General features: G+C 42.2%; 1 protein-coding gene and 1 long non-coding RNA gene across 4 annotated transcripts in view; one reads left to right on the top strand and one right to left on the bottom strand.

The window, feature by feature from the left end:
* The window catches only part of ERICH6 (glutamate rich 6), a 45,431-nt gene that overhangs the window by 15,632 nt on the left and 11,148 nt on the right, over positions 1–18,651 (bottom strand). For both annotated transcript variants that reach the window (XM_060197523.1, XM_060197524.1), the window contains 7 exons: positions 17,481–17,563; positions 6,427–6,489; positions 5,711–5,766; positions 5,489–5,605; positions 4,318–4,428; positions 2,095–2,252; positions 1,624–1,694 (listed from right to left, as the gene is read on the bottom strand). In XM_060197523.1, the coding sequence (XP_060053506.1) occupies positions 1,624–1,694; positions 2,095–2,252; positions 4,318–4,428; positions 5,489–5,605; positions 5,711–5,766; positions 6,427–6,489; positions 17,481–17,563 (659 nt within the window). The remainder of the gene's footprint in view (positions 1–1,623; positions 1,695–2,094; positions 2,253–4,317; positions 4,429–5,488; positions 5,606–5,710; positions 5,767–6,426; positions 6,490–17,480; positions 17,564–18,651) is intronic.
* On the top strand, positions 4,273–18,630 carry LOC132540362 (uncharacterized). 2 transcript variants are annotated; one of them, XR_009551529.1, is made up of 2 exons: positions 4,273–4,399; positions 5,717–6,576. It is a non-coding gene; the product is annotated as an uncharacterized LOC132540362 (long non-coding RNA). The 2 variants fall into 2 exon arrangements; XR_009551530.1 differs by lacking the exon at positions 5,717–6,576 and adding an exon at positions 18,357–18,630 and having other exon boundaries at positions 4,312–4,399.

The following is an 18,651-nucleotide window of genomic DNA, read 5'->3' as shown; positions in this document are numbered from 1 at the left end:
GCTCAGGCATGAGAGTCTCTTTACATAATCATTATATTATCTACCCCCTCTCTCTGTATTTCTCTTTCATTAAAAAAATAAATAAATAAAAATGGGGCTGAGCGGTTGCTTACCTGGTTGAGTGCCTGTAACCATGAGCGAGGACCTGGTTTCAAATCCCCAGTTCCTACCTACAGCGGTTAAGCAGAGATGCAGGTGTCTCTCTTTCTCCTTCCTTATCTTCCCCCTCCCTCTAAATTTGTCTTGAAAAAATGTTTTTTAATTATCTTTATTTATTTATTGGATAGAGACAGCCTGAAGTCGAGAGGGAAGGAGGTGAAAGAGAGGGAGAGAGACAGAGACACCTGCAACTCTGCTTCACTGCTCGCAAAGCCAGATGGGGACTGGGGGCTTGAACCCAGGTCCTTGCACACTGTAACATGTGCACTCAACCAGGTGTGCCACCGCCCGACCCCTCAGTTTTTGTCTCTGTCCAAATTAAATTTATTATTATTATTATTGTTAATCTTAAAGCCTCTATGTTTAACCATTATGCTATCTACTCCCACCCTAAAATTTTTTTTTAATTTATTTATTCATGAGAGAGATAGGAGGAGAGAAAGAACTAGACATCACTATGGTACATGTGCTTCCGGGGATCAAACTCGGGACCTCATGCTTGAGAATCCAGTGCTTTATCCACTGCGCCATCTCCCGGACCACTAAAATATTTTTTAAAAGAAGTAAATATATGAAATTTTTTTTTTATCTTTCCTAAGTATCTTTTCGATACTTTGGAGTGATTGAAGAAGAACCTGATACTTGGAAAGATTTAGTAATTTACCCCAAATTAGATAGGAGAAAGCCAAGGATATAAACCCAGGGCTTCTAACTCTAAGATAAGCACCCTTTCCACCGAGCCAGTACTGTACCTACACTGGCCAACCAATGTCAGAACCTACGTATGAAGAAAGGAATCTGCTGTAAGTCTGACTCTGTCTCTATTTTTTATTTAAATATAAAATGGAATATTTGCTCAACAAAGCAGATTGTGAACTCAAAGGCTCCTTGCAGCTGTCTGTAAAGTACTTTATAGATGTTGATTTAATTCAGCCAACAACAGAAATAAAGATTCTTCAAAAGCTACATGGCTGGACCACCACATCTGACTGATGGAAATGCAGCCTTTAATTATTCAGCCTTTAATTATTATTTTTAAAGTAATGCCCTTTGGGGCCTGGGCAGTAGCGCAGCGGGTTAAGCGCACATGACACAAACCGCAAGGGATGGCGTAAGGATCGCGGTTTGAGCCCCCGGCTCCCCACCTGCGGGTGGGACGTCGCTTCACAAGTGGTGAAGCAGGTCTGCAGGTGTCTAGCTTTCTCACCCTGTCTCTGTCTTCCCTTCCTCTCTCCATTTCTCTCTGTCCTGCCCAACAACAACCATAATAACGGCAATAACAACAACCATGGAAAAAAGATGGCCGCCAGGAGCAGTGGATTTGTAGTGCAGGCACCAAGCCCCAGCAATAAACCTGGAGGCAAAATAAATAAATAAATTAAATAAATGCCACCTTCAGCTCTTCACCAAATACATGACCTTTCTGATGTATACAGCCTGTAAGATCTGCATTGTGAAACTCACCTTCTTCAGGAAAAATAGTCGGTTCCGTTCTTATAAATGCATATTGTTTGGCCATCTGTCGCTCCTGTTTTCTACAAAATGAAAAGTAGCATGCAAAAAATCGGGAATCTTACAGCACACTGCAAATCTCAACTGTTTAAATGTTACTTTTAACTGATCTGACTTGTAAATCTAGTTCATGGGAGTCTCTGCTCTGTTTAATGAACACATTTTTGTCTCATGTAGAAAATGCTAGATCACTCTGAGTATTAGGGATTGGTACATTTCCACTTCAGTGAGATCACTGAGCCTCTGAAGTGTCTGATACCCACCAGGAACTGTACACATTTTTGCTTTGGTCAATTTTCATGTCTTTGCTTGGGAACGTATCTCAGAATCGGGTCTTTTGGGGGAAAATCAGACTAGGATTCATGTCACGAAACACTCTGATTCACTGGGCCTGAGTTCCAGTATCAAAGACCCAAGTGTTACCTCTGAAGGGCCTTTTCCTTGGCTTTGATCCGCTCAACTTCACTGCCGTGGGCTGCATGAGGACTGATGGAGATTAGTTCAGTTTCACTGCTTTCACTTTTTTGCCTTTCCTCCCTGATGAAGTCAATTAGATGTTGGTATTCACTACAACAGGCAGTCTAAAAGACAAAAGAGGTCATTTTCATCCCTTCAGTCCTGGGTGAAGATGACTAGATGGGAAGAAAAAAAAAAAGCTGCTAATAAGGTTTGGATGATCATCTTTCGTGATACTTTTTTATTTTCTTTGCCTCCAGGGTTATTGTGAGGACTGGGTGCCTACACTATAAATCCACTGCTCCTGGAGGCTATTTTCCCCATTTTGTTGCCCTTGTTGTTGTGCTTGTTGTAGTTGTTATTGTTGTCATAGCTGTTGTTGTTGAATAGGACAGAGAGAAATGAAGAGAGGAGGGGAAGACAGAGAGGAGGAGAGAAAGATAGACACCTGCAGACCTGTTTCACCGCTTGCAAAGTGACCCCCCCTGCAAGTTGGGAGCCGGGGGCTCGAACCGGGATCCTTATGCCAACCCTTGCGCTTTGTGTCATGTGCACTTAACCCGCTGCGCTACTGCCCAGCTCCCTTGTGATTTTTTCGTGGCAGCTATAATGAGTTGTTATTTGCACACCATATAATTCACCAATGCAAAGTACACTATTGTTTGTTTTTTTTTTTACACTCACAGAGTTGTCACCCAGAGTCCATTTTAGAGCATGAAACCTGTAGTCATCGACTGTTACTATCTGTCTTTATCTCCTCAGAGCCCCTGGCAATCACTAAGCTATTTTCTGTGTCGATTCTGTATAGCTCCTGTAAATGGAGTCACACACGTGGCACTCTGTGACTGGCTTCTTGTGCTTAGTTGGCATCATGATTTCCAGGTTCGTCAGTATCATAGCATGTGGCTGCACCTCAGTTCTCTGTGACATGACTCCATCACTCCTCTCCTCAGGCGGTGGACATCTGGTTGTCCACTTTCTTTGACTGGTGGGAATTGAGCTGCTGTGAACGTGCAAGCAAGCTGTTCTGTGGGCCTAGAGTGAGTTGCTGGCGTGTGCGGTAACTAACATTTTGATGAACTGCCAGACCATTGTCCAGGAAGCTGAACCATTTCACAGTCCATTTACTACCATATGACGTGTCTTTTCTCTCCTCCCTTGGCAACAGTTATTTCTGTCTGTCTTTTTGATGCCAGTCATCCTAGCAAGTATGAAATGGTGTCCCATGTGGGTCATGATTTGCATAACCCAAACAGCTAACACATAACTCGTTACTGTTTATCTATTTAGATAGAGACAGATAAATTGAGAGGGAAGGAAGAGTTGGGGGAGCAGAGAGAGAAAGAGAGGAAAACTTCCTCTTCACAGGAGGGGCTTGAATCCAGGTCCTTTTTCATGGTAATGTGTGAGCTCCACCAGGGGTGCCACTACCAGGCCTCCAACACATAACTCTTTTTTTTTTTTTTTTATTAATTTTTAAAAATATTTATTTATTTATTTTCCCTTTTGCTGCCCATGTTTTTTATTGTTGTTCTGGTTATTATTGTTGTTTTTATTGATGTCATCGTTGTTAGGACAGAGAGAGAAATGGAGAGAGGAGAGGGAGACAGAGGGGGAGAGAAAGATAGACTCACCTGCTTCACCACTTGTGAAGAGACACTCCAGGATCCTTGCACGGGTCCATTGCACTTCTCTGTGCACTTAACCCAGTGCGCACTACCGCCCAGCCCCCTCCCCTAACACATAACTCTTAAGAATAACAGTTCAGGGGGTTGGGCAGTAGCGCAGTGGGTTAAGCGCACATGGCACGGAGCGCAAGGACCGGCGTAAGGAACCTGGTTCGAGCCCCCGGCTCCCCACCTGCAGTGAAGCAGGTCTGCAGGTGTCTATCTGTCTTTCCCCCTCTCTGTCTTCCCCTCCTCTCTTCATTTCTCTCTGTCCTATCCAACAACAATAATAACAACAACAAGGGCAACTAAAGGGAAAAAATGGCCTCCAGGAGCAGTGGATTCATAGTGCAGGCCCCGAGCCCCAGTGATAATCCTGGAGGCAAAAAAAAAAAAAAAAAGAAAGAGAGAGAGAAAAGAAAAGAAAAGAACAACAGTGCAGAGGGGAAAATGGAGGAAGTGAGTGCTACCTGTGCTTTAGAAAGAACAGGGCTTCCCTCAGTATCCCTGCATTAAAACTTACGAGTTCCATTTCGTTTATGTTGTCAGAGTAAATGTCCACGTCGGAAGGAAACTTTCTCAGATTGCTCCCACAGAATTCACACGTGAGTGGTAGCTCCTCTTCCTCTTCTTTCTGAAAAGGGGAACATGAGTAAGTGCCCACAGGAGGCCCAGAGACTGTGCCAGCTGAACCCTCGGAGCCCAGGCTCTGGGCAGGGTGGTGCATGTCTCCTGGGACCGCAGGGGTGGTGTCTATATTAGTACTCTCTTGTGTGTGTGTTTGTTGTGTGAGAACTCCTGTCAGACTCCATGGGGGCTTCCAGAAATGGTAGGCAGCTGAATTCCCAGGGGACTTCGGTTCTTGTCCAGAAAGGGCTGTGTATCCCAGCAAACTGCTACTTCTGTTCAAGGGCTAGTGGACACTAAGAAGATCTGAGTGGCACTTAGAGGTCACCTGTCTGATGCAGTCCACCAGAGCCCAGGGAGCCCAGGAACTATGTGTGACCAAGCAATACCACCTCAGGGGAGAAGAAAGCCTGGTGACATAACCTCCCTTGGGAGTGAGGGGTGGGGGAGAAGGTGCACTATAGATGCAAGAGATGGGGAGAGCATCTATTTGATTTTTTTTCTCTTTATTATTTTTATTTAATATACCAGATTGCTACTCAGCTCTGGCTTATGGTGGTGCTGGGCATCAAACCTGGGACCTTTGATGTCTCGGGCATGAAAGTCTTTTTTGCATGACCATTATGCTATCTTCCCACCCCATATATTTGATTTTATGTGAGTGGTCTCAGTTCAGGCCTCCCGGAAGAGACCCAGAGCATGACACTAGGACCAAATGACACAGCAGCAAGGGAGAATTAGCCCCTATAGGCTGGGATTGTTGGCACCTGAGTCTGGGTGCTTTTACCCCACCTAGTTTGCAGTACTTAATGAGCAGCAAATACAGCCACTGCAGTGCTAACTCAAGAAAAATGAACTCTCTGCCTGGGTCACTGTCTTTTGTGCAAATCACCAGAGCACTGCTCAGCTCTGGCTTATGGTGGTGCAGGGGATTGAACCTGGGACTTCGGAGCTTCAGGCATGAGAGTCTATTTGCATAACCATTATGCTATTTAACCCCACCCCAGTATGTGGATTCTAGTCTAATTTTTATAATAAGGACAATAATAAATATGCATTAAAATCACCTTCAGTTTGATGACTCTCTTAGCACTCTCATGTTTGTATGCCAGAATGGAGGGTGGCCCGATGCTGGGTAATGTTCTCAGAGAAGGTTCAAACAGGGATATAAAGTCTTCCTTAAACTAAGTTTTCAAAAAGAGAAAGAGTATTTATTGAAGGTGGAATAAACTTTTTTTTTAACCATCAACACAATGTACTAGTTGGAAAATAAACTTTTTTTTTTTTACCTCCAGCTCACATAAAACATTTAGACTTGACTCTTCTGGACGGATCATCCATTTTTCTGAAGAGAAAGAAAAGTTGTGACTGAGAACAAAGTTGTACAGTTTTTCTAGCTGAGAGCCTTGGGCCTATCATGCACTCACTGTTCACATGCACCAAGTTCCTTCATCACCTGGGAGATACTCTCAAGGGAAACCTTTTTTTAATTTTTAAAATTATTTATTTGATAGAGACAACCAGAAATCAAGAGGAAGGGGGAGACAGGGAAAGAGACAGAGAGACACCTGCAGCCCTGCTTCTCCGCTCACGAAGCATTCTTGAACCTGGGTTCTTGCACATTATAACATGTGTGCTCAACCAGGTGTGCCACCAACTGGCCCCTGGGAAACCTTTTTTTAAATTTTTTTTTTATTCTTTATTTATTGGATAGAGACAGCCAGAAATTGAGAAAAAGGGAGAGACAGGGAAAGAGAGAGAGACACTTGAAACCCTGCTTCACCACTCTCAAAGCTTCCCCCCTATAGGTGGGGACCGGGGGTTAGAACTCAGGTCTTTGCACGTTGTAACATATGCTGTAACATGTGCATCTAACCAGGTGCACCACTGCCCTGCCCCACAGGAACCTTTTTCTAGAGAGGGTGGGCACCATCTGAGTTAAGGCTAGCTTCTTAAGGTTAGTCTGCCTTTGCCAGCAGAGGAGATGATTCCAAAAATTGTTTACCTCTTGACTTAGGAACTGTGCCTTTAGATTTGTACCCCTTTGCTTTAGGGGGTATTTTCTTCTCTGTAAAAAGAGGATAGATTTGTGATCAATCTTGATAAGTAGGATAGAACCTTATTATAAAAGAAAATAAGACTTTTGGAGAAATAAGTATCATATTGTCTTTATTTCGTATTTTTGTTTGTTTTGTTTTTTGTTTTTGCCTCCAGGGTTATTGCTGGGGCTCGGTGCCTGCACTACGAATCCACTGCTCCTGGAAGCCATTTTTTCCCATTTTGTTGCCCTTATTGTTACTTATTTTGTATTTTTGAAAGCTCCTTTCAAATAACATTTCGTCAACATAAAGAGGAACAAACGTAAAACTCACCCCTATTATATCACAGTTGAAATGTTCCCTCTATGACCAGGGATGTATCTCGGCGCTAGAATGCCTACTTCACGTGCATGAGGCCCTGAAGTGGTGTGTGTTCTACCAGGTACGCCACCACTGGGGCCTTAAGCCTTGGACTTGATCCCCACTGCCACCACCAAAAAGAAAGAGGAAGATCTCCTGTTTTTTTCCTTCCTCCCTTTTTCTTTTTGTTTTGTTTTACCAGAGCACTGTTTAGCTCTGGCTTATGGTGGTATGGGGGCTTGAATTTGGGACTTTGGAGCCTCAGGCATGAGAGTCCATTTGCATAACCATTATTCTATCTAACCTCCACCCTCTTCCTTTCTTTTTAAAGTTTTTATTTTTTTATCTTCATTTGTTTATTGGATAGAGACAGCCAGAAATTTAGAGGAAAGGAGGTGATAGAGAGGGAGAGAGACAGAGAGACACCTGCAGCCCTGCTTCACTGCTTGCAAAACTTTCCTCCTGCAGGTGAGGACTGGGGGCTCGAACCTGGGTCCTTGCACTTTGTTTTTTTTATTTTTATGTTTTATTATCTATTTATTCCTTTTTGTTGCCCTTGTTGTTTTATTGTTGTAGTTATTACTGATGTCGTTGTTGTTGGATAGGACAGAGAGAAATGGAGAGAGGAGGGGAAGACAGAGAGGAGGAGAGAAAGATAGACACCTGCAGACCTGCTTCACCGCCTGTGAAGGGACCTGCCTGCAGGTGGGGAGCCGGGGACTCGAACTGGGATCCTGAGGCCGGTCCTTGAGCTTAGCGCCACCTGTGCTTAACCCACTGCGCTACAGCCCGACTCCCAAGGGTCCTTGCACTTTGTAACGTGTGCTTAACCAGGTCTGCCACTACCTGCCCCCTTAAAAATTTTGAAATCATCTTTATTTTTTGATACAGTGAGAAATTGAGTGGGAAGGGGGAAATGGGGGGGGGGGAGAGGCACCTGCAGCCCTGCTTCACCACTCACAAAGCTTTCCCCCTGCAGGTGGGGACCGGGGGCTTGAACCCAGCTTTTTGTGCATGGTGATACGTGCGCTTAACTGGTGAGCCACCACCCACCCCCTTGTGTTGTCTCTTTTTTTTTTTTTTTTTTTTTTTTATTAATTAACAAAACCATAGGGTAGGAGGGGTACAACTCCACACAATTCCCACCGCCCAATCTCCATATCCCACCCCCTCCCCCGATAGCTTTCCCATTCTCTATCCCTCTGGGAGCATGGACCCAGGGTCATTGAGGGTTGCAGAAGGTAGAAGGTCTGGCTTCTGTAATTGCTTCCTCGCTGAACATGGGCGTTGACTGGTCGGTCCACACTCCCAGTCTGCCTCTCTCTTTCCCTAGTAGGATGGGTCTCTGGGGAAGCTGAGCTCCAGGACACATTGGTGGTGTCTTCAATCCAGGGAAGTCTGGCTGGCATCCTGATGACACCTGGAACCTGGTGACTGAAAAGAGAGTTAACATACAAAGCCAAACAAATTGTTGAGCAATCATAGACCCAAAGCTTGGAAAAGTGGAGAGGAAGTATTAGGGAGGTACTCGCTGCAAACTCTAGTATACTTCTGCTTTCTTACTTTGGTGCCATACTCCAAACTCAGTCAATTTCTGCTTTGCGTTTCTACTTCTTCTTCCTTTTTTTGTTTTTTTTACATGCATAACATTCCCCAGATTCCCATTTAGCAATACAACCCCCACTATTTCATTCGTCATTTTTTATGGACCTGTATTCTCCCCACCCACCCACCCACCCCAGAGTCTTTTACTTTGGTGTAATACTCCAATTCCATTTCAGGTTCGACTTGTGTTTTCTTTTCTAATCTTGTTTTTCAACTACGGCCTGAGAGTGAGATCATCCCATATTCATCCTTCTGTTTCTGACTTATTTCACTCAACATGATTTTTTCAAGGTCCATCCAAGATCGGCTGAAAACGGTGAAGTCACCATTTTTTACAGCTGAGTAGTATTCCATTGTGTATATATACCACAACTTGCTCAGCCACTCATCTGTTGTTGGACACCTGGGTTGCTTCCAGGTTTTGGCTATTACAAATTGTGCTGCCAAGAACATATGTGTACACAGATCTTTTTGGATGGATGTGTTGGGTTCCTTAGGATATATCCCCAGGAGGGGAATTGCAGGGTCATAGGGTAGGTCCATTTCTAGCCTTCTGAGAGTTCTCCAGACTGTTCTCCACAGAGGTTGGACCAATTGACATTCCCACCAGCAGTGCAGGAGGGTTCCTTTGACCCCACACCCTCTCCAGCATTTGCTGCTGTTACCTTTTCTGATGTGTGACATTCTCACAGGAGTGAAGTGATATCTCATTGTTGTCTTGATTTGCATTTCTCTGATAATCAGAGACTTGGAGCATTTTTTCATGTGTTTCTTGGCCTTTTGGATCTCTTCTGTGGTGAATATTCTGTCCAATTCCTCCCCCCATTTTTGGATGGGGTTATTTGTTGTCTTGTTGTTGAGTCTGGTAAGCTCTTTATATATGTTGGTTATTAAACTCTTATCTGATGTATGGCATGTAAAGATCTTCTCCCATTCTGTGAGGGGTCTCTTGATTTGGGTAGTGGTTTCTTTTGCTGTGAAGAAGCTTTTTAATTTGATGTAGTCCCATAGGTTTATACTTGCCTTAGTCTTCCTTGTAATTGGATTCGTTTCATTGAAAATGTCTTTAAAATTTATGCGGAAAAAAGTTCTTCCAATATTTTCCTCTAAGTATCTGATAGTTTCTGGTCTAACATCCAAGTCCTTGATCCACTTGGAATTTACTTTTGTATTTGGTGAAATACAGTGATTCAGCTTCATTCTTCTGCATGTTTCAACCCATTGTTTCCAACACCATTTGTTGAAGAGACTCTGCTTTCCCCATGTAATAGTCTGGGCCCCTTTGTCAAAGATTAGATGTCCATAGGTGTGGGGCCTCATTTCTGGGCTCTCAATTCTATTCCACTGGTCAGTGTGTCTGTTCATGTTCCAGTACCAAACAGTTTTGATGACAATGGCCCTATAATATAGTTTGAGATCTGGCAGTGTGATGCCTCCGGTTCTGTTCTTTTTTCTCAAGATTGTTTTGGCAATTCTAGGTCTTTTCTGGTTCCAGATAAACATTTGTAGCATTTGTTCTATTCTCCTAAAAAATGTGCTTGGGATCTTGATGGGGATAGCATTAAATTTGTAGATGGCTCTGGGTAATATATTCATTTTGATGATGTTAATTCTTCCAACCCATGAGCATGGAATATCTTTCCACTTCTTTGTGTCTTTTTCAATTTCTTTGAGTAGTGACTCATAATTTTCAGTATACAAGTCTTTCACTTCTTTGGTTAGGTTTATTCCTAGATATTTTATTGTTTTTGTTGCTATAGAAAAAGGAACTGATTTCTGGATTTCAATTTCTTCTAACTTAGTGTTTGCATACAGGAATGCCACTGACTTTTGAATGTTAATTTTATAGCCTGACACATTACTGTATTGCCTGATGATTTCCAAAAGCTTCTTGCTAGATTCCTTAGGTTTTTCCATGTATACTATCATGTCATCTGCAAATAAGGAGAGTTTGACTTCTTCTCTTCCAATCTGTATTCCTTTAATTCCTTGCTCCTGCCTGATTGCTATGGCAAGAACTTCCAACACTATGTTGAATAGTAATGGTGATAGTGGGCAGCCCTGTCTAGTACCTGATCTGAGGGGAAATGCTTCCAGTTTTTCACCATTGAGTATGATGTTGGCTGTAGGTTTGCTATATATAGACTCCACTATCTTCAGGAATTTTCCATCTATTCCTATTTTTTGTAGTGTTTTGATCATAAAGGGATGTTGTATTTTGTCAAAGGCTTTCTCTGCATCTATTGATATGACCATGTGGTTTTTGGTCTTGCTTTTGTTGATGTGGTGGATCACATTGATTGATTTACGTATATTAAACCAACCTTGCATGCCTGGGATAAACCCCACTTGGTCATGATGAACAATTTTTTTGATATACTGCTGTATCCGGTTGGCTAGAATTTTGTTCAATATTTTCGCATCTATGTTCATTAGAGATATTGGTCTGTAGTTTTCTTTTTTGGTTGTGTCCCTGTCTGCTTTTGGTATCAGGGTGATGTTGGCTTCATAGAAGCTGGCAGGGAGTATTCCAGTGTCTTCAATCTTCTGGAAGACTTTTAAAAGTAGAGGTATTAGTTCTTCTTTGAAGGTTTTGTAGAATTCATTTGTAAAACCATCTGGTCCAGGACTTTTATTTTTGGGAAGATTTTTGATAACTGTTTCAATTTCATTAGCTGTGATGGGCCTGTTCATGTTATCCACTTCCTCTTTACTTAGTTTTGGAAGTTGGTAGGTATCTAGGAAATCATTCATTTCTTGCAGGTTCTCTAGCTTGGTGGCATATAGTTGTTCATAGAAGCCTCGCATGATATGTTGAATTTCTGCAGTGTCTGTTGTGATTTCTCCTCTTTTATTTACTATCCGATTTATTTGGGTCTTCTCCTTTTTTTGTTTTGTGAGTCTGGCTAAAGGTTTGTCGATTTTGTTTACTCTTTCGAAGAACCAACATTTACTTTCATTGATCTTTTGTATGGTTTTCCTATTCTCAATGTTATTTATTTCTGCCCTAACTTTAGTAATTTCTGTCCTTCTGGTTGCTTTAGGATTCCTTTGTTGTTCTTCTTCTAGGTCTTTAAGATGTGCAATCAGGCTGTTTATTTGTGCCTTTTCTTGTTTCCTAATGTGTGCTTGTATAGCTATGAACTTCCCTCTTAGGACTGCTTTAGCTGTGTCCCAAATATTTTGATAGCTTGTGTCTTCATTTTCATTGAACTCTCGAAACATTTTGATTTCTTCCTTGATTTCCTCTTTGACCCAGAAGTTGTTAAGAAGTGTACTGTTGAGCTTCCACATTTTCGCACTATTTCTAATCTTTTGTTGATTGTTAAGTGTTAGTTTAATTCCACTGTGGTCTGAGAAGATGCTTGGGATGATTTCAGTGCTCTTGAATAGGCTGATGCTGTCTTTGTGGCCTAACATATGGTCTATCCTTGAGAATGATCCATGTGGATTTGAGTAAAATGTGTATTCCAGTTTCTTGGGATGAATGACTCTGAAAATGTCCAATAGTTCTAGTTTATCTATCTCTTCATTTAGCTCCCTTATGTCTTTATTGATTTTCTGCCTGGATGATCTGTCAAGTTGAGATAGAGGGGTGTTGAAGTCCCCTACTATGATTGTGTTACTGTTAATATATTGCTGTAGCTCTTTCAGTAGAAGTTTGATGTATTTAGATGGCTTCTCATTGGGTGCATAGATATTAATAATTGTTAAGTCCTCTTGATTGACTGATCCTCTGAGCAGTAAGTAGTGTCCATTCCTATCTTTTTTAATCTTATCTATTTTAAAGTCTATAATGTCAGATATGAGAATAGCTGTTCCTGCCCTTTTTTGTGGGCCATTGGCTTGAATGATAGTTTTCCATCCTTTCACTTTAAGTCTGTGTTTGTCTTGTTGCGTTAGGTGAGTTTCCTGTAGACAACATATTGTTGGGTTGTGTTTTCTGATCCATCTTCCTACTCTGTGTCTTTTAATAGGTGAATTCAGTCCATTGACATTTATTGATATCAAAGATTGAAGATATTTTAACGCCATTCTTGTAGAGTTTTAGAGTGTTTTGATATATGTTCTATTTGTGGTGGTCTGGTTGTTTATAGGAGACCTTTCAGAAATTCTTTCAAGGGAGGCTTGGTGATGGTTGCTTCCTTCAACTGTTGCTTGTCTGAGAAGGTTTTGATGCTTCCATCTAGTCTGAATGACAATCTAGCAGGATATAGTATTCTTGGCTGAAAGCCTTTCTCATTGAGCACTCGATAGATATCTTGCCATTCTCTTCTGGCCTGTAGTGTTTGTATGGAGAAGTCTGCTGCTAATCTTATGGGTTTTCCTTTGTAGGTGACTCTTTGTTTTTCTCTTGCAGCCTTGAGGATCCTTTCTTTATCCTTATTCCTTTCCAATCTAAGTATGACATGTCTTGGTGTCTTTAGGTCTGGGTTAATTCTGTTTGGGACCCTCTGGGCTTCTTGAATCTTTATGTCTTTGGTGTTGTCTAGACTAGAGAAATTTTCAGCTATTATGGCCTGGAGAATGCTTTCTTCCTCCCCTTCTCTTTCTTCCTCTGGTAAGCCAATAATGCGTATATTGTTTCTTTTGAAGTCATCCCATAGGACTCTGTTGTTGTTTTCAGCATCTCTTAATCTCTTTTTGAGATCTCTTACTTCTTTTTTAGTTGTCTCTAATTCATCCTCAATCTTGCTAATTCTGTCTTCAGCCTCATTGATTCTATTCTCTCTGCCCTCTACTGCTTTCTGGAGTTCATCTATTTTGTTGCCCTGCTCTGATACTGTTTTAGCTTGTTCAGTTAGTTGCCTTCTTAGCTCAGCGATTTCAGCTTTCAGCTCTCTAATAACCATGAGATTATTAGAATTTTCTTCCATATTCTCATTTGTTGTTCCTGCATTTCTGATTACAATTTTTTCAAATTCTTTACTCACTCCTGTTATTATTTCCTTAGCTAATGTTTGGATGTTGAACTCGTTTTGTGCTTCACCCTCTGGAGGACTTTTAGCTGGACTCTTGTCCTGGTTCGAGTCTCCAATATTTTTTCTTGTTGTTTTAACCATTTTATATAAGTTAACAGTTTTTTCAATCCCTGAGTTGGAGTTCAGTGGTGTAAAAGCCTTTTTTTTTTCCCCCTGTAGGCTATGGGAGCCTGAGGGCTTTTAAACTATCAATAGGCTTCTTGGCTTAATCACTGACTCCTGACCAAGAGATAAAGCAGGGTGTGGCAGAGATACTCCAGTGGTTATGCAAAGAGACTTTCACAGCCCCTCAGCTATGCCACCGAGAGGCATAGGTCTTCTCCTGAGTTTCCCAGTCAGATCTCTGTACCCTGGTGTCCCTCCCTGTTTCTGCTCCAGACTCTGAGGGCAGTAGCAATGGAGACTCAGAGTTGTACTTGGTGAGTCTCTGGGGAGCCTCCTCCTCCCTTCAGCTGTCCCCTTGTTGTGGAGCAGACTGGAGGTGGTGTCTCCACTGACAAACTGTCGAACTAAGCAGCCACTTAATCTCTCCTTAGGCCCCTCTCTCCTCTCTGTCACCAGCCACGCGTGTTTGTACTCACGGGTGATTTACTGGGTTCCTGTGGTCATTCTAGTCCTGTCCTGTTTTGGTCCGGGTGGTCTCCTCTGGTATTCCTAGTTGATCCGGGAGAGGAGAGGAGAGGAGAGGAGAGGAGAGGAGAGGAGAGAAAGCGATCTGCTGCTCCCTTGTGTTGTCTCTTTAACACCTAGGTTTGGTCACGTTACTTTCTTGAGACTGTGGGAAGCTGCAGTCACTCTGGCTGCCTCCTTGTCTAAAACGGGTGGGAATGTCCATCCCGAGAGTTGTACAGCTTGTGAAATCACTTGGTTTTACCCTGCCAAGGCCACCACACACGGGACTCGAAAAAAATCAATAAATTTAGGAGCTTTGCTCACGGCAGTACTAAGCACTAATCTATTTTTTGCCCCTCTAGGGCTATCGCTGTGGCTTGGTGCTTGCACAATAAGTCTGTGGCTCATGGTGGCTTTTTTATTACTGTTACTATTGTTGTTGTTGTTGGATAGGACAGAGAGAAATGGAGAAAGGAGGGGAAGACAGAGAGGGGGAGAGAAAGCTAGACACCGGCTTCATCCTGCAGGTGGGGAGCCGGGTGCTCGAACCGGGATCCTTATGCAGGTCTTTGCACTTTGCTTAACCTGCTGGGCTACCGATCAACTCCTTCATGGTGGCTTTTAAAAAAAAAATTAATAAATAACACAGAAAAAAAATTGAGAAGGGCAGGGGCAGATAGAGTGAGTGAGCTTCACTGCTCACAAAGCCTCCTCCTTGTAGGTGGGGAGAAGTTTGAACTGGGCTCCTTGTGCATGACAGCAGGTGTGCTGAGTTGGGTTTGCCACTGCCTGGCCCCTACGTGCTAATTGTTAAGTTGGTCATTTGTATGTCTTGCAAACGATGTTATAAATACTCAGATGATCCTTGGCAGAGAAAGGTCCCCCACTTCTTTTGTAGAAGGATGCACTTGTGGGTCCCCGTCTCTGCAACACTTTTTCCAAGAGACTGTTCTTGTTCACTCTCACTTCCTTGAGGCTTTACACACAACCACAGCTTCTGTGAAGATTCCCCTGAGCACCCCATGTTTTGTCTCCTTTCTCTCCTTGGCACTGACCTCACTGGCTGTATTATATCTTTAATTACCATCTCTTACCATCACCTCCATCTCCTTCACTTCAGCAGAAAATTTTGAGGCAGAGGCTTTGCTTGCAAATTGTCATTTCCCTAGCTTGACCTCTGCTAGGAACTCAACAAGCATGAGCTGAATAAGTGATATAAAATAAGACAGACATGGTCTGGGAGATGGTGCAGTGGGTAAAGCATTGGACTCTCAAGCAGGAGGGCCTGAGTTCAGCCCCCAGCAGCACATGTACCAGAGTGATGTCTGGTTCTTTCTCTCCTCCTATCTCCCTAATAAATAAATCTTAAAAAAAAAAAAAAAAAAAAGACAGGGCCTGAGGAGATAGCATAGTGGTTATGCAGAAGGTTTTCATATCTGAGACTTAAGGTCTTAGGTTCAGTCCCCAGCACCACCTTAATTGAGAGCTGAGTAGTGCATGCTCTAATTAAAGTAATAACAAATAAGGAAGTTGAAAGGGAGGGCTATTTATAACGATAACTTACAGGGATAAGTTGCAATACCAATTAAAAATATTTATTTAATGAGACACAGGGAGAGAAAGTGAAAAAGGAAGAGAGAGAGAGAGACCTTAGAGCACTGTTGAACTTTGGTTTATGATAGTTTTGGGGATTGAACCTGGGACCTCTGAGCTTCCGGCATATAAGTCTTTTGCATAACCATAATGCTATCTCCCCAGCTCTCAATTTCAGCTTTTACAGTATACATTTTTTTTTGATGGTTTAACACTTGAAACCCAGTTTGTATCTATTCTGTAATAAAAATATAAATATGTGTTAATATATAAGGCCATATTATTATAATTTTGCTTGGTTGGGGCTCTGGACCACACACATAGCAGGACATGCACTCTGCCTGGTGAGCTTTCTCTGGCCATATATATATATATTTTTAAATTTTCTTTATTTCTTTATTTATCCCCTCTTGTGGCCCTTGTTGTTTTATTGTTGTAGTTATTATTGTTATTGTTATTGATGTCGTCATTGTTGGATAGGACAGAGAGAAATGGAGAGAGGACGGGAAGACAGAGAGGGGGAGAAAAAGATAGATACCTGCAGACCTGCTTCACCACCTGTGAAGTGGCCTCCTGCAGGTGGGGAGCCAGGGGCTCGAACCAGGATCCTTACGCAGGTCCTTGAGCTTCACGCCATGTGCACTTAACCTGCTGCGCTACCGCCCGACTCCCTATATATATATATATATTTTTTTTTTTTTTTGATGTAGTTTTATTATCTTTAGATGACTTTTCACACCACCAGGATTATCACTGGGGCTTACTCCCAGCAGCTATTTTTTTCTTTTTTCATTAATGAATTAATTAATTTTTTACCAGAATACTTAGCTCTGGCTTATGGTGGTATGGGGGATTAAACCTGGAAGTTGGGAGTCTCAGGCATAACTATTATGCTATCTACCCCCACCCTCCTTTTATATATACGTTATATATATGTGTGTGTGTATTTACATGTCATATATATATATATATATATGTTTTATTTGATAGGACAGAGAAAATTTGACAGTGGAGGGGGAGACTGAGAGGGAGAGAAAAAGATAGAACAGACTTGTTTCATCTGTTTTGAAGCATCCCCCCCTGCAGTTGGGAACTAGAGCCAGGATCCCCAGGGGGATAGGGTAACATGTGTGCTTAGAGTTAGAGGTGCACCACCTCCTGGCCTGCCCCTTCTCCCTTCCCCGCTCCCCCCTTTTTTTTTTTTTTTTTTTTTTTTACCAAAGCACAGCTTGGCTCTGGTTTATGGTGGTATGAAGAATTGAACTTGGGACTTTGGAGCCTCAGGTACAAGAGGCTCTTTACATAACTATTATGCTAGCGCTCCTACTCTCCAGATTATTTCCTGATGTGAACATAAACACTACTAAATACCAAGGGGCTTAATAATTTAATCTCATTTTAATTCTCTCTTTTTTTTTTTTTTTTTTTTGCCTCTAGGGGCTTGGTGGCCTGCACTATGAATCCACTGCTCTTGGCGACCTTTTTTTTTTTTTTTTTTTTTCTCTTTCATTTTATTGGATAGGATAAAAGAAAAAATGAAAGAGGAGGGGAAACAGAGGAGAGAAAGACACTTGCAGACCCGCTTCCCTGCTTGTGAGGAGAACCCCCCTGCAGGTGGGGATTCAGGGGCTGAAACCAGGATCCTTCCACTTCCTACTATGTTTGCTTAGGTTGCAGTACTCTTTGAAATCCTATGACAGAAAGATTTTTACTAGCAAACACTCAGGGAGGTTAAGAATCTTGCCCAGTCTTCACAATCAGGTTGCATGGTTGGAATTCAAAGCCCGTCACTCTTCTAATCACTTACACCTGGACCCTTTCCAGCTTGTTGCCCCCCCCCCCCCCCCCAGTTAAGAGCATGTACTCACTGGAATGCTTTTTGAATAGTTCTTGAAGCCAACTTTCTTCCGTCTGTATTGCGGTTGGAATTCCAACTGCCAGTTTTTGAAAGCTATTGATAAAATATAAACAAAATGTTGGTTTTGAGACTGCATATACAGTCATTAATAGAAACTGTGAATATAGTACATTTAGTAATCAAAATGAAATAAAAACTCCTGATTTTTCTTTGAGGTGTTTCTTTTTTTTTTTTTTTGCCTCCAGGGATATTGGTGGGGCTCAGTGCCTGCACCATGAATCCACTGCTTCTGGAGGCTATTTTTTTCCCACTTTTGTTGCCCTGGTTGTTTTATCATTGTTGTAGTTATTATTGTTGTTGTTATTGTTGTTGTTGGATAGGACAGAGAGAAATGGAGAGAGGAGGGGAAGACAGAGAGAGGGGAGAGAAAGATAGACACCTCATACCTGCTTCACCGCTTGTGAAGCGACTCCCCTGCAGGTGGGGAGCCAGAGCTAGAACCGGGATCCTTCTGCTTTGTGCCACGTGTGCTTAACCCACTGTGCTACCGCCTGACTTCCTCCTTTTCTTTTCTTTTTCTTTTCCAAAGTACTACTATTCAGCTCTGGTTTATGGTGGAGTATTCCCTAACCCCCAAACTACATAGGACTCTGTCACGCCTCCATGCCAGGCAGGGTTAAGAAACAGAACCACTCAGTTGCAGAATCCACCCAAACCATATCGCCTTATAGATATAAATGAATAGCCCAATGACATATGGAACTGTACTCTGTCATTGTACAATCTTGTAAACCACTATTGTCACAAAATTTTAAAATGGTAAAAGAACAGATAACCCAGGATGTATATTTACAGATGGATAACCCACAATTATCTGTCACTTTAGGACAATACCCAGCATGAAAGAAAAGGGGGGAGGGGGTGGCAAGTGAGCTAATCCTGAAAGGAAAAAGAAAAAGGAGGAGGATGAGGATGAGGAGAAGAAGAAGAAATGCTAAGAACAAAGAAGAACTTTAGTATAATAGCCTTTGCAAGGAGATTAAAGCTTTATTTGAAGAAAACACAAGTAGAACCTCAACTGGAATTGGCGTATTGCACCAAAGTAAAAGACTCTGGTGTGTGTGTGTGTGTGTGTGTGTGTGTGTGTGTGTGTGTGTGTGTGTATACAGGTCCAAAAAGGA

The sequence above is a fragment of the Erinaceus europaeus genome, chromosome 9 (genome assembly GCF_950295315.1).
Source record: "Erinaceus europaeus chromosome 9, mEriEur2.1, whole genome shotgun sequence".
Taxonomy (NCBI): Eukaryota; Metazoa; Chordata; class Mammalia; order Eulipotyphla; family Erinaceidae; genus Erinaceus; species Erinaceus europaeus.
This window is presented reverse-complemented; position numbering and strand designations above follow the sequence as displayed.